This window comes from Chiloscyllium punctatum, chromosome 20 (genome assembly GCF_047496795.1).
Source record: "Chiloscyllium punctatum isolate Juve2018m chromosome 20, sChiPun1.3, whole genome shotgun sequence".
NCBI lineage: Eukaryota > Metazoa > Chordata > Chondrichthyes > Orectolobiformes > Hemiscylliidae > Chiloscyllium > Chiloscyllium punctatum.
In genome coordinates, this window is record NC_092758.1 from 58,377,391 (window position 1) to 58,390,786 (window position 13,396).

The 13,396-nt window shown below is 40.6% G+C and overlaps 1 protein-coding gene across 3 annotated transcripts in view; it reads right to left on the minus strand.

Moving 5' to 3' along the window:
* sh3tc2 (SH3 domain and tetratricopeptide repeats 2) overlaps positions 1–13,396 on the minus strand; it is an 87,562-nt gene that overhangs the window by 44,035 nt on the left and 30,131 nt on the right. For 2 of the 3 annotated variants that reach the window (XM_072590968.1, XM_072590969.1), the window contains 4 exons: positions 9,200–9,274; positions 8,473–8,571; positions 6,687–6,814; positions 2,435–2,540 (listed from right to left, as the gene is read on the minus strand). The exons of the other annotated variant lie outside the window; for it this stretch is intronic. In XM_072590968.1, coding sequence (XP_072447069.1) covers positions 2,435–2,540; positions 6,687–6,814; positions 8,473–8,571; positions 9,200–9,274 — 408 coding nt within the window. The remainder of the gene's footprint in view (positions 1–2,434; positions 2,541–6,686; positions 6,815–8,472; positions 8,572–9,199; positions 9,275–13,396) is intronic. 3 annotated transcript variants of the gene reach the window in all.

Genomic DNA, 13,396 nt, shown 5'->3' on the forward strand with positions numbered 1-13,396 from the left:
CAAAGTGACAGGTAAATCTGCCATACATATATCACTCAGAAACAAACAGGTGTACAGCCTAATAAACAAAAGGGGCAAATGAACAGAGTACCATAATCCTCAAGGCTAACAGCATCAAAATTAGAAAAGAAGTACACTGGGTGTTATCTGATGTGCAAGGATCCACATGCGTTTGTGACAAATCATCCAGTAATTAACTGTGTATGTGAGATAGTGTGAGCAAATAATAGAGAAAGAGAAAGAGAAGCAAAAAGGAGAGAGGAAATTAAATAAGACAGATAGAGTAAGAGAGCACAGAAGGAAAGTGAGAGAAACAAATACAAGAAATCAACCAAACAAGTAATTTGAGACAGAATGAAGACATGGAAAATAGCAAATATGCAACAAGAATAATTGTAGCACCATTTGCATATTTCTCTGATTAAATCAAATAATTTCCTGCAAATTCAAAAACAGATCTGGAAGCTTCCTAATTTACTATTTCCTTGATTAGTTATTTCCTTGATTACTTGAGCCATTATTAAAGTGATTCTAAATGTAATGCAAAAAAAAGATATTCTGGAAATTTGAAACAAATGAAAACACAATATTCTGTAAACTCCCAGTTGGTCAGCCAGCAACTGTAGGGATGCCAGCCTATTTATATTTCAGGCACAACCCTTGTCAAAATATTTTTAGTTAGTTTGTTTTATTCACAGATTATACGACTGAAAGGACTGTTTTGTCAGCATTTCCCCCTCAGACAGCAGGATTATTGTATGAGGATGAATTGACATTCTGTAAACCAGAAACACTGTTCAGCTGGCAAATAATTACATCATATTCCTGATTTTTTTAGGTTGCTCCAAATTTTCCTAACAACTAAAATCTTCTGAGTTGAAAGCTGTTTTTACACTGTCATTCACTAGAAATGCTGGAAATTTGAAATAAATACAGAAAGTGCAGGTAACACTCAGTAGATCAGGCAGGATTTGAAGAGAATATATTTGAATGGATAGAAAAATGGTTACATTAATGTTTGAAGACTTTCACATTTCAACAGACAGAAATTTTAACCTAACCTCCACTCATTCTTCTGCCCTTTCTGTAATGGTCAGTCAACGTCTGAACTGAAGATCCAGTAAGAAGGATAATCTTACAATGGTGGTGAAAGACTGTGTTGGTTTGATAGCATTCACAAGTTGCATAAACAGCCCAGTGTTTGGCAAACAAAGAATACTGTATATTTTGGTGTACATTTCAAACAGGATACTTGATACATCCCTGTAAAATTCAAAACACTGGAGTGGTTTTCCCAAGTTTACATTCCTGTCCAGACACACATGAAAAATTAAAGGGCATACAATTGTCAGTATTTCTGACTACTAAACTGGATATGTATGTCCCCAGCAAACTCACTCACTGATAGGGTTTTCATAATGGAGGGCTGTAACTATAGTAAAAGATGACTAGTATAAAACTCTTTGAGCAATTTTAAATAATTTTTAGCCCAAGCAATGTTACTATTCTGGAAAGAAAATATACTGTTTTATACAAAATATTGTTGGGGTTGGAGTCAGAGTCAGAGTCGAGCGGTTTGATTCCACATTGCCAAACTTTTTTTTAGTCTTGTTAGCAGCATGTTGTCAAGCTGATAAACAGACCTCCCAAATAAATTCACATAATTGGGAGAGATGTGGTATTGTCCTATATTCTGTTAACAGCACAGCAAATAAATGCATGTTTTTGCTGTCACAGATTCAAATCACACTGAGAACCACTGAATTCCACCTCAGGACTTGATGGCAAAGGAAAGTGCATTCACAGCATTGTCAAACATATTATCAGTTTGCACATTGTCCCAACACAGGCAAATGGTAAGAGCAGGAGAAACTCCTGGTCAGCTACAAGATGACAAGAAGGTTAGGGTCTCTATTGTCACTATCCAAAGTTCCAGAATACAAATGCATGTAAAAGTATATGTTGCCACAGTAACTTATATTTCCTGAGTATTCTAACACACTATTGCCACCAAGACCAGAAGGTTCCAGCAAATCTGACAATGGTATTAATTTCATGACTGTCAACAACTATAAGGATAAGTGAGTTGCAAGAAAATTAAACTCTTCAAGCAACGTATTAAGCAGGTTGAAATTTTAAAACCTTCAATGCTTAATATTTTGTTCCATAGGAGATTTATAATCTCTTTATTGTTCATAATTACAGTTCTAGAAGATTATGTGATGCCACAGTGGTAAATGCTTGAAATAAAAGAAACATCAAGGAACTATTACTGAAATGGAAGGGAATAGTTGATTCTTGACTTTTCCTTCCATCGCCAGTTTAATTCCATTTGCACTTTATGGCATGTCACCATTAGATGGTTTTCTAAAAATTAATGATTATTGTAAAAGTTAGCTATTGATGATGCTTCAAATATAATTTATCTCCATACCTAGGGAAAGATAAGTTGTAAATTTCCATATTTCTTCTACAGTTTTGAAGGTGAGAATAAAGCGATCCTTTTCTGCAAGTATGGACAATAGTCTTGCTGACAATTCCTGAAAAATTCAAACAGCAAAATAAGGTTTTTTTAAACATTTAGGTGTGGTTAGAAGGTATTTGGTCAGTGCAAGCTATGCATTTCTATATTCACCCTGAGGAAGGCCAGTAATTCCACAGTAAGGGATTTTTTTTAAAGAGATGTGAGAACAGGGAAAGTTCCATTCTGGAGGACCCAACAACCTACTTTTGTGTCAGAGAGAAGGGCATGGGGCAGACTTGAAGTGACAATGGAGTTGGGTGAATGGTGAAACTAGCAGGTGAGAAGACCCACCTCAATTTACTGGCACATGAACACAATTCAACCCATAGCTATTAGGCCCTCTAGCCCTCATCACTATGTCCATGACTCCAAAACTCCCATGCCCTCATGCCTCTCATACCTCCAATATACCTCTCTTGCTTCCATGCCCCTCTAACTCTCTATTGTATTATCTATAGCAACAGAAGCAGGCTAAACAGATTGACATGCATCTGGTTTGTCAGTTGGCCAATGCTTGGTGGAACTCAGAATGGTTAAGACTCAGCATAGCAGTGGTCTGTTCACTCTCCAATACAAAAGGGATTTGTGAGATTCACCTTGTGTGATTGAACTCTTTTAACTACTGACATTTTTTGAAGAGGAGTTTTTTCACCCTAATATCCCTGTTTATTTGAACAAGATTATGAGAGGTGAAGGGGATCAAAGGTTTTCTCAACGGGACTTCCATCTCCCGTGACTGACAATTGATTTATGAGAAGTTAAGATAGTCAGTATTTTTCAAAGGGAGTGTTGAATAACTATTTTTGGTTTTCAAATCAATACTAGGGGTTTCTGTGGTCACAATCTCTTTGAAATAATCCTCCAATTCTAGGTCTATGATTTCATCGAGACCATCTTTTTCCACCTTTCAGACAATTATAACATACTTGACTCATCCTGGTTTAGTTCATCTCATGCTGAACCCCTCACTATGCATTTGTTACCTCTTGGCTATTGACTATCACAGTGTCTTGACCAGATCTTATCCTTAATATGATCCAATTACTGCCACGAGTGTCTTAACACATCTAGTTCACAGATGTCCACATGCTTGCTGAATCATATTTGACCATATTTAATCAGTGTCTCAATTTTCAAGTTCTCATCTTTGTTTTCCAAACTCTTCCTGGTCTTTTCCTCACCATTTCTTTTATCTCTCCAGTCCCCAAGCCTCCAAGATTTTCTGTGCTCCTTTAATACTGATATTTCAATCATTACATTTTTATTTGCTCCACCATTCTATGGTTGCCTAGGTTCTAAGCTCTGGAATTCCCTTCTGGAACTTCTCTTAATAAATGTGCATTGCAAATAAGAACCTATTTTAAGAAATGAGTTTTACCTATTTTGAAGTGCAGTGACATCCATTGATTTCACAAACAGCAATCAGGACAAAGTCCAGTATCATTTCATATATAAGAAAAAACATGAAATAGTAAAGCAGAGGAGGGATTAGGTGAGGTGGCTAAAAGCTTAATCAAACTTTTGGCATTAGGGAAAGCCAAGCACGAGGTTGATATTTACCCTCTGAATCCCTCTCTGGTTGCTGAATGCACTGTGTTTCCTGCCTTCCATTACCCATTGGTGAGAAGGATGGAAGACGGGATGCCTAAACACCACAGATAGATGAATGGAGAATTCACGTGTTGGGTGTTTTGTGCTGCTGGATAGTATCACAGGGGTAAGTAAGCACAAGGACTATTAAGCAACTCATTGGAAGAAAAGGTTCCACACTATCTCCATCCTCAATGATTAAAGAGACCAATACACCAGTGCAAATAGATGTTTGCAGCAATCTTGAGCTATAAATGTCAAGTGAATGGTCCAGCTCAGCTTCTTTTAGTGGTCTACAGCATCACAAAAGCCAGTCTCCTGTCAATTCAATTCATTCCAAATGATATCAAGAAACGTTTGGAGGCATTGGCATATGAAAGGGCATGAGCCATGACAACATACTGGCAGTAGTACTGAAGAATTCTGCTCAAGAACTTACCACTCCCAAAGCCAAGCTATTCCAAATACATTTACAACAAAGGCATCAACCCAATAATGTGGAAAATTGCCAGGTATGTCATGTATGCAAAAGACAGGACAAATCCAACCTGACCAATTATCAGTCCATCACTCTCCCCTTGATGGTCAGTAAAGACATGGCATGTGTCATTAACAATACTATCAAGCAGCACCTGCTCAGCAACGCCCAGTCTGGGTTCCATCAGGGTCTCTCAGCTCTGACCTCATTCCAGCTTTGGTTCAAACATGGACAAAAGAGGTCGGTCATCTCAGCTCCAGGACATCTCTGCAGGAGTTCCTCATGGTACTGTTCTAGGCCCAACCATCTTCAGCTACTTCAATGACCTTCCCTCTATCAAGTGGGAAGTGGAAACATTGGCTAATGATTGCAAAATGGTCAACATTATTCACAACTCCTCAGATACTGAAGCAAATGCATGTTCAGATGCAACGAGATCTGGACATCATCCAGGTTTGGACTGACAAGTAGCAAGTAACATTCTCATTGCCCAAATGCCAGGCAGTGTCCATCACTACTAAAAAATCAACTAAATACTGCCCCTTGACATTCAGTGGCATTATCATCACTGAATCCTCCACCAACAATATCCTGGGGTTACTATTGACCAGAAACTCAACTGAACTCACAGTGACTACCAGAGCAGATCAGATGCTGGGAATACTGCAGCAACTGACTCACCTCCTGGCTCTGCAAAGCCTTTCAACCATCTACGAGGAACAAATCTGGAGTGTAATGGAATACTCCTCAATTGCTGGATGGGTGCAGCTCCAACAGCACTCAAGAAGCTTGACACCATCAAAGACAAGGAAGCCTTGCACCATCCTTCCACCACCAATGTTCAGTAGTAGCAATGTGTACTATCTACAAGATGCACCACAGAAATTCACCAAAATCCTTAGATAGCATGGCCACTTTTATCTAGATGGACACGAGGTGGAGATGTATGGGCATACAACTGCCTGCAAGTTCCCGTCCAAGCACACTTAGAAATATATTGCCGTTCCTTCACTCTTACTGGGTCAAAATCCTGGAATTCCATCCCAAAGGGCATCATGGGTCTTCCTACTGCACATTTAACTGCAGTAATTCACCATCACCTTCTCAAAGGCAAATAGGGACAGACAATAAATTCTAGCCTAGCCAATGACACAAACATTCCATGAGTAAATAAAAAAGTGCAATGGAGGTAATTAAACACAAGTTTCAGAAGATTGAAACATTAGGCACCAAGAGTCAATATAAGCAAACAAGGCCAGAGGTGATGGACAAGTTAGATCAATATGAAATAATGTAAGGTTGGGCTTTTCTTGAGCAGAATATTATCATTTTGAAGAATGGGAACTAACTGGGACCACTTTAGAGTAATCTTATCAAGATTTTAAAGACATGGATGCACAAATAAGCTGAGACAGGAGAAAAGGTGAATGATGTTATAAAGCTGGAAGCCTATAATATTTACAATACTGAGTATTGTGGAGTCAGCCAATCAGTACAGGGACACAGACAATGCTGAGAATTTGAATAAAATGTGTACACTTGAGATAGCGATTGAAAAGAAATAGAGTTGGTTTCCTGCTGTAGAATTCAGGGAAGAGGTCAAATTTGATGACTTCAGATTTCCTACTATTTTGCTGAAGGAATTTGGATACCCAGTGTTGGTTGAGTCACAACAACTCAAATAGAATGAACAAGTCAACCAGTGTGTTGGAGGAGTGGAACTGGTTGTTGTCATTACATGTTGGAAAGGGACCTGATGTTGGTGGTTGAACTCTCTAGAGACATTACATAGATGGGGAATGGGAAATGGCCAAATGTGATACTAGGGAAATTCAAAATAAGCCATTGTTGAAGATGTTCCAGCTGTGATTGAATAGTCTGAGCAACAGGAGTGCCAGACAGCAGGAGAACAAAATGGAAGGTTTGGAGGAGATTAATTATGTTGAAATTGGGGAGGGATTGAGGATGGATTTTACAGCAAGATTACAATCTCAATAAAGTTGTCCTTGCATTTTGTTAGCATTGTGGGAGAGGCAGAAATTTGTTTGGAGAAATTCAAAAGTAACAAGTTTCGTATACAGGCAATTGGCTTACATTAAACAATGCTACAATATGCTTGTTTTCACTCTCTAGAATGCACAACCTCCTTCTTGCGCTCTCTTGAAGCTCAGAATCACAAACTCCAGATCTTTGTCTGATAACACAATATGACAATGTCACGTCTGAAAAAAAAACAAATTATTTCAATGGAGGATGGCTTTCACAAAACTGTTCTACAAATTATGCTGAAGCACAACAATTTGAAAATAAGCACAAATATTTCAAATGTATGTAAATACTTTGTGTTTTTTCTATTTAAATTATTAATTTCACAAGATTGCAGTTGTTCAAGAAGGTGACTTGCCATTACTTTTCCAAGAGCATGAGGGACAAATGTTAGTCTTGCCAGAAATACTCAAATCCCATGAAAGAATAAGAACAAAATCTGCTGCTGTAAATTCTCTCATTTTGAGCTGTGTAATATTCTGATTAATCCAGATAGGAATGGGAGTACACTTCATTGTTCATGATTCACTTTTGCTGATTAGATAACATGTCGTTTGAAGAGAAATGGAAACTGATTTTTCTTGTACCAACTTTTGTTGATGGCTCACTACAAATATAGACATTCATTTCCAGATGTTTTAGAATTTCTTCTGATAAGTAGTAAGAGAAGAGATTTTTTTCAGGCCTCACTGTACATCCTTTTTGGAGAACTAACCAGAGAACAGCGAGACAGAATAAAGTCATGTCTAAAACAGCTAAAAGATGTGGAGGAGGTGAGAAAATAGATTCATACCAAAAAGCTTGCACAAGTAAGGCTTGCCAGGATTTAATTAGTCCAAAAATCTGTGCCAATTGTGCATTCAACAAAAATAAATTGCCCTCCTCTATTAAGCAATGACTGATGTTGTATGCTGAGCACTTCCCTGAAGCTATTCTTTCACATACATGCCTTTGCATGAAGGTTGCAGCTGTTCAAACAGAAAGATTGTATTTTAACTGGAGAAAAAGTGAGTTTATAAGCAAACTTAATCATAAATTACCAATATGGCCGATATGTATTGGAAGTGGTAGGTATTTAGCCTTCATTTAATATTTGCTCTTTCAACTTCCAATATCTCAATTGCACTCTTGGCTTTCTGGGCCAATTGGCTATCATACTTTGTATTTTTAATATTGTATTTACTTGGGGATATTTGGGGTTTAAGTTATATCTTCATACTGTGCTTGAACATCACATTCATTCACACAAAGGACTGTGGATGCTGAGTCAGTTGAAATTTTCTTTACTAGTCTTGACAGGTATTTCCTAGGTAAAAGTATGAAGGGATAACAAGTTGATATCATTCTAATGTAAGTTAGCTTAATAGTGGAATAGGCTTGAAACATTAAAAGGTTCCTATCTTTACAGTCATGCATCAGCACTGAACAGAACTACAATCAACATGTGGGAACTTTTAGAGTCATCTGCAACTGACTTTCCAGTGGCTGAAAGCATAACCATTGTCAGTCATGACTATTAACAGTGCTGCTTGAAGCTTCTTACCAAGCTTAAACATCATAAGGAGTAATTATATGGAAGGAATTATTATACTGATCTCCATTGCTTTCATAACTGCCTGAAGGCCTCCTCTGTTAGGTCTTGCAACATAACTTCTGTTGTGCGTAAAGGTGTTTCAATAGAGGTATTTTGTGTGCAATTTATGCCTCAGATTCTGACGTTACTCTGACTTCATCATTACTGAACTTCCTACTATTACAGTCCTGCAATAATATTGGAAATAGTGTCAGTGAAACACAGGGTTATGTTATACAAATATCTGTATATGTATCTTACCTTTTGGAAATTCTTGTTGCACAGATGATCCCAGAGAATATTCTTCACAACCTGTGTTGAGGTCCAATGACTGTGATTCAGACTGATGCTCCCACCTACCTAAAATGCAGTTTAGTATTAATTTATCAAAATGTCTTACTTTATATTTATTACAACCAGAAAGAGGAAGAATCTTAGAGGCCTCCCAGCTGACAGAATTCAGAAGCCCTGAACTGGCCACTGGCATCGTGATTCAGTTTTGCTTCAGTGACTGTATTTCTCCATTAATTTTCTGATACAAAGTGCTACTGAGGGGTTGGCCTGTGCTTGGTTGTATCAGACCTCAGCTAATAAATGGAAACTGCAATAATTAGGATTTAAAAGGGAAGTGATCAGTGGCCAGGGATTTTTAAAAATGGTGCAATTAGGAATTTGGTTTCACTATGTTTTGAAAATAATCAGGAGAGCAGGCCCATGTTAAACAACTAGCTTGACTTTTTTTCCAAGGATTGATACTCTGTCTGGGCACTGGCTTGAGCTGTGGCAAAAACAAAACACCTTTGTTAGTGAAAACATATCATGAAAATGTAAAGGATTTTCAAGGATGGTTAGACAAGCTCAGGTCACCAATTGGAATTGATTACAAATGTAACCAATGTTTTAAAATAATTTATATATTTAATCTGATATTTAGAAGGGTAGAAATGCATCTAGCAATTATGTAATAGAAGTTGTGCACAGTTTTTACCTGTTGCCATTTTATCTCCATGTGTAGATTCTGCATTTGATTCAACAGACAGCTTCTGCAGATAGCAGCAGTAATCTGAAGAGGTAAGTGATACAAAAGGTGATTGTTTCCCTGTATTGAAATAAAATGAGTCGGAATTATAAGCTATTTATAACAGAGACTAAATATGGCCTACCACTGAAGTGTTTGAGCATAAATCATATTTGTGAGTGGTATTTCCACGATTCCACAAACATTGCGTTCTCAATTTGAACAGGATTGTTCGAATTGAATCAACCATATTATTGTCATACACTCTAATGGCTGGTGAAAAATGCATTAGCAAGTAAGCGAAGAATGGCCTCCAGTATTAGTCTTGGGGCTTGGATGTGGTCAGGCAGCCAAATGGGGTGGTCAGAGTCAGGATGCTCCCCTCACAAGGTGTAATGAGCCGAATATTGGGTAGCCCACCACTTGTCTTGATGCTTTCTGCCTTGTTACAGGCTGTTTTCCTTCTGAAATAAGAGGACGACTGGAGATGAAAGTAGGTGGTATGGCTACTACTGTAGTTGCAGTTCAGGGCATGCATGGTTGATGCTTTCTGAGGTTTGGTTGGGAGAGAGCGATGATGTTGAAGGCCATAATGAGAATGATCAAGCTTGAGCTTTGGTGGGCGTTGGATACAGTCGAAGAAATAGTGTGAACTGTCGGAAAGAAAGTAGTGACACTTATGACACTTACTACATACCGTTCCTCTGCAAGGCTGAAACTGTACTGGCTCAGCAGGCAACCTCGCACTCGGCTAGCATTATCTGCTCTCATGATCTCTCCTGATGTTTCTGGGGTAAGAGGATGTTCAGCATCTACACCAACACAGCCAGCAGGACCTCCAGGTCTGAACTCGCAATGGGGAGCACCAATTTCTCCTTTCCCGCCATGTCCAAGTCAAATGTCCAGAACAGTGCAGGGCAGCTCAGGACTACTAGTGCTTGCCTGGGTGCATAACAACACTCTAATGATGGTGCCAGGGATGCCACTCAATTCCAGGATTTCCTGGCAGTGACACAAAGGTCTGGGAATGCTGCATGATAAGATGGGGCTAGAATTGGGTGAGGAGATGCATACGGATGAGGTAGGTAGTAAATGAGGTGAGTTTGGTAAGGTATGACAGATCTCTCTCAACTTTGCAGTGAAAACTCATCAAGAAACTTGACAAAACTGATGCTTGGCCAATGGACTTGTTGCGGTTTGTTCTAAAGTCACAGACAACTTTCCATTATTCAAAGTATTACTTAACATTTACAAGCCTGTTAGGTATTTTGTACTGTAGCAATTAAAAAAAAAGCCATTTGCTGTGAGACAAGAATGGACAAAGTCTCTATTTTTCCAGAGATAATCTGCTCCATAAATCATCCCTACCGGCACACCGGATGTGAACTCTGGTCTCCAATTCTGTGCAGTATCTAGGATTGAGGTCACTGAGGCAGTATAGATGAAGATTATAACATCAAGTGCAGGATTTGGAGAAATAGCAAAGAAGAATGGCATAGCAGGTAAATATGTGTGTGTGTGCTATTATGAGGACTGTAACAAAAAGGATTGACAAACTGTAAACACAAGCTATCACACTGGATTATACTATAGGGCTGAATCTTAAAATGTTTGTGGCTAAACCTAAGTCACCTCGAGTGTTTTGGAGAGTTTTCTCTCCACAGACCTTTGCCAGTTCTCTTGCCATATCTTATTAAATTCATTGCATTCCTGATGAAAGGCTTATGCCCGAAATGTCAACTCTCCTGCTCCTTGGATGCTGCCTGACCTGCTGTGCTTTTCCAGCACCACCTTTCTCAATTGATTCTCCAGCATCTGCAGTCCTCACTTTCTCTCACTGCAACAATTACCTACCACAGTCCTGTGGCAGCTCACATGTCCAATTCCAGTCCTAACTTGTCACATGCTTTTCCTAGAACAATTCACCATCCAGTGTATTTCCGGGAGTTTGCCCATATCCTTTGTGCCCATGCCATCTATAGACCCCTTTGTGTACCCCGACATGCACTTTCAGCTTGGACTTCCTTGCATGGTTCCTAACATTTTTCCAAGACATGACAGGTATGAGGAAATAACTACCCTAATCTCTGGGCAGGGTCCTGGGGTCCTTTTGGATGGGATCATGTAGAGGTAGGACTTCCACTTGCCCCAAGACTAACAAAGGAGACCACAACATCAGACCATTGTTTGGAAGTTGCTGCCCGGGTTAATAGCAATTCCTGATGAAGGGCTTTTGCCCGAAATGTTGATTTTTCCTGCTCCTTGGATACTGCCTGACCTGCTGTACTTTTCCAGCACACTCTAATCTTGACTTTGATCTCCAGCATCTGCAGTACCCACTTCCATCTAAGAGCAGTTTCAGCCACCTAGAGGAATACACAATACTGTAGGAAGAGGTCAACGACCACAACGTCACGAGCATAAATGTCACCATCTTGTCTCTGATAATTTCCACTCACTCTAATTTCCACCAAGGATCATGGTCTATCACTTTGACTAAAGGACATCTTCCCTCACTTGCTCTCATTCACTCCAACTCCCCGCACCACCATGTCAAATACAATCCGCAGGGACAAATAAAAGGGCAATATAAGGAAGGAGAAAGTGAGGACTGCAGATGCTGGAGATCAGAGCTGAAAATGTGTTGCTGGAAAAGCGCAGCAGGTCAGGCAGCATCCAGGGAGCAGGAGAATCGACATTTTGGGCATGAGCCCTTCTTCAGGAATGAGCAAAGTGTGTCCAGCAGGCTAAGATAAAAGGTAGGGAGGAGGGACTTGGGGGAGGGGCGTTGGAAATGCGATCGGTGGAAAGAGGTCAAGGTGAGGGTGATAGGCCGGAGTGGGGGTGGGGGCGGAGAGGTCAGGAAGAAGATTGCAGGTTAGGAACGCGGTGCTGAGTTCGAGGGATTTGACTGAGACAAGGTAGGGGGAGGAGAAATGAGGAAACTGGAGAAATCTGAGTTCATCCCTTGTAGTTGGAGGGTTCCTACGCGGAAGATGAGACGTTCTTCCTCCAACCGTCATGTTGCTATGGTCTGGCGATGGAGGAGTCCAAGGACCTGCATGTCCTTGGTGGAGTGGGAGGGGGAGTTGAAGTGTTGAGCCACGGGGTGGTTGGGTTGGTTGGTCCGGATGTCCCAGAGGTGTTCACTGAAACGTTCCGCAAGTAGGCGGCCTGTCTCCCCAATATAGAGGAGGCCACATCGTGTGCAGCGGATGCAATAAATGATGTGTGTGGAGTTGCAGGTGAATTTGTGGTGGATATGGAAGGATCCCTTGGGGCCTTGGAGGGAAGTAAGGGGGGAGGTGTGGGCGCAAGTTTTGCATTTCTTGCGGTTGCAGGGGAAGGTGCCGGGAGTGGAAGTTGGGTTGGTGGGGGGTGTGGACCTGATGAGGGAGTCACGGAGGGAGTTGTCTTTTCAGAATGCTGATAGGGGAGGGGAGGGAAACATATCCCTGGTGGTGGGGTCCGTTTGGAGGTGGCAGAAATGACGATGGATGATACGCTGTATATGGAGGTTGGTGGGGTGGTAGGTGAGGACCAGTGGGGTTCTGTCCTGGTGGCGATTGAAGGGGCGGGGCTCAAGGGCGGAGGAGCGGGAAGTGGAGGAGATGCGGTGGAGGGCATCGTCGATCACATCTGGGGGGAAATTGCGATATTTGAAGAAGGAGGCCATCTGGGTTGTACGGTATTGGAACTGGTCCTCCTGGGAGCAGATGCAGCGGAGACGAAGGAATTGGGAATATGGGATGGCGTTTTTACATGGGGCAGGGTGGGAGGAGGTGTAGTCTGGGTGACTTTCGAAGAGCACATTTTAAGTAAGTTGTCACATTCGTTAATGTCCGTGCATTTTTCTTTAACAGCTGTGAGTGAATGTCTGTCTAGCTGTAACTACAAGATTGAAGACATAGAGTCAAGCCATCCTTAGTGCTTCATGACGGTCTATGGTCCAAACTGTGCAGTGAGCAGCTCCTGCACCATGTGCAGTTTATGGAAACTTGGAAGGTGTTTGCTACTTTGATATCTAGGGTCCATCTTTCCAGGCCACAACACATTGCGTGAGTATCACAATATTAAAGGAATTGACTCCTGGTGCTACATGATGTAGTCAAAAGTGTTTGGACCAACAGTGACTGCTGGTCAATGCCCAAGGTTCACATTCGGCAT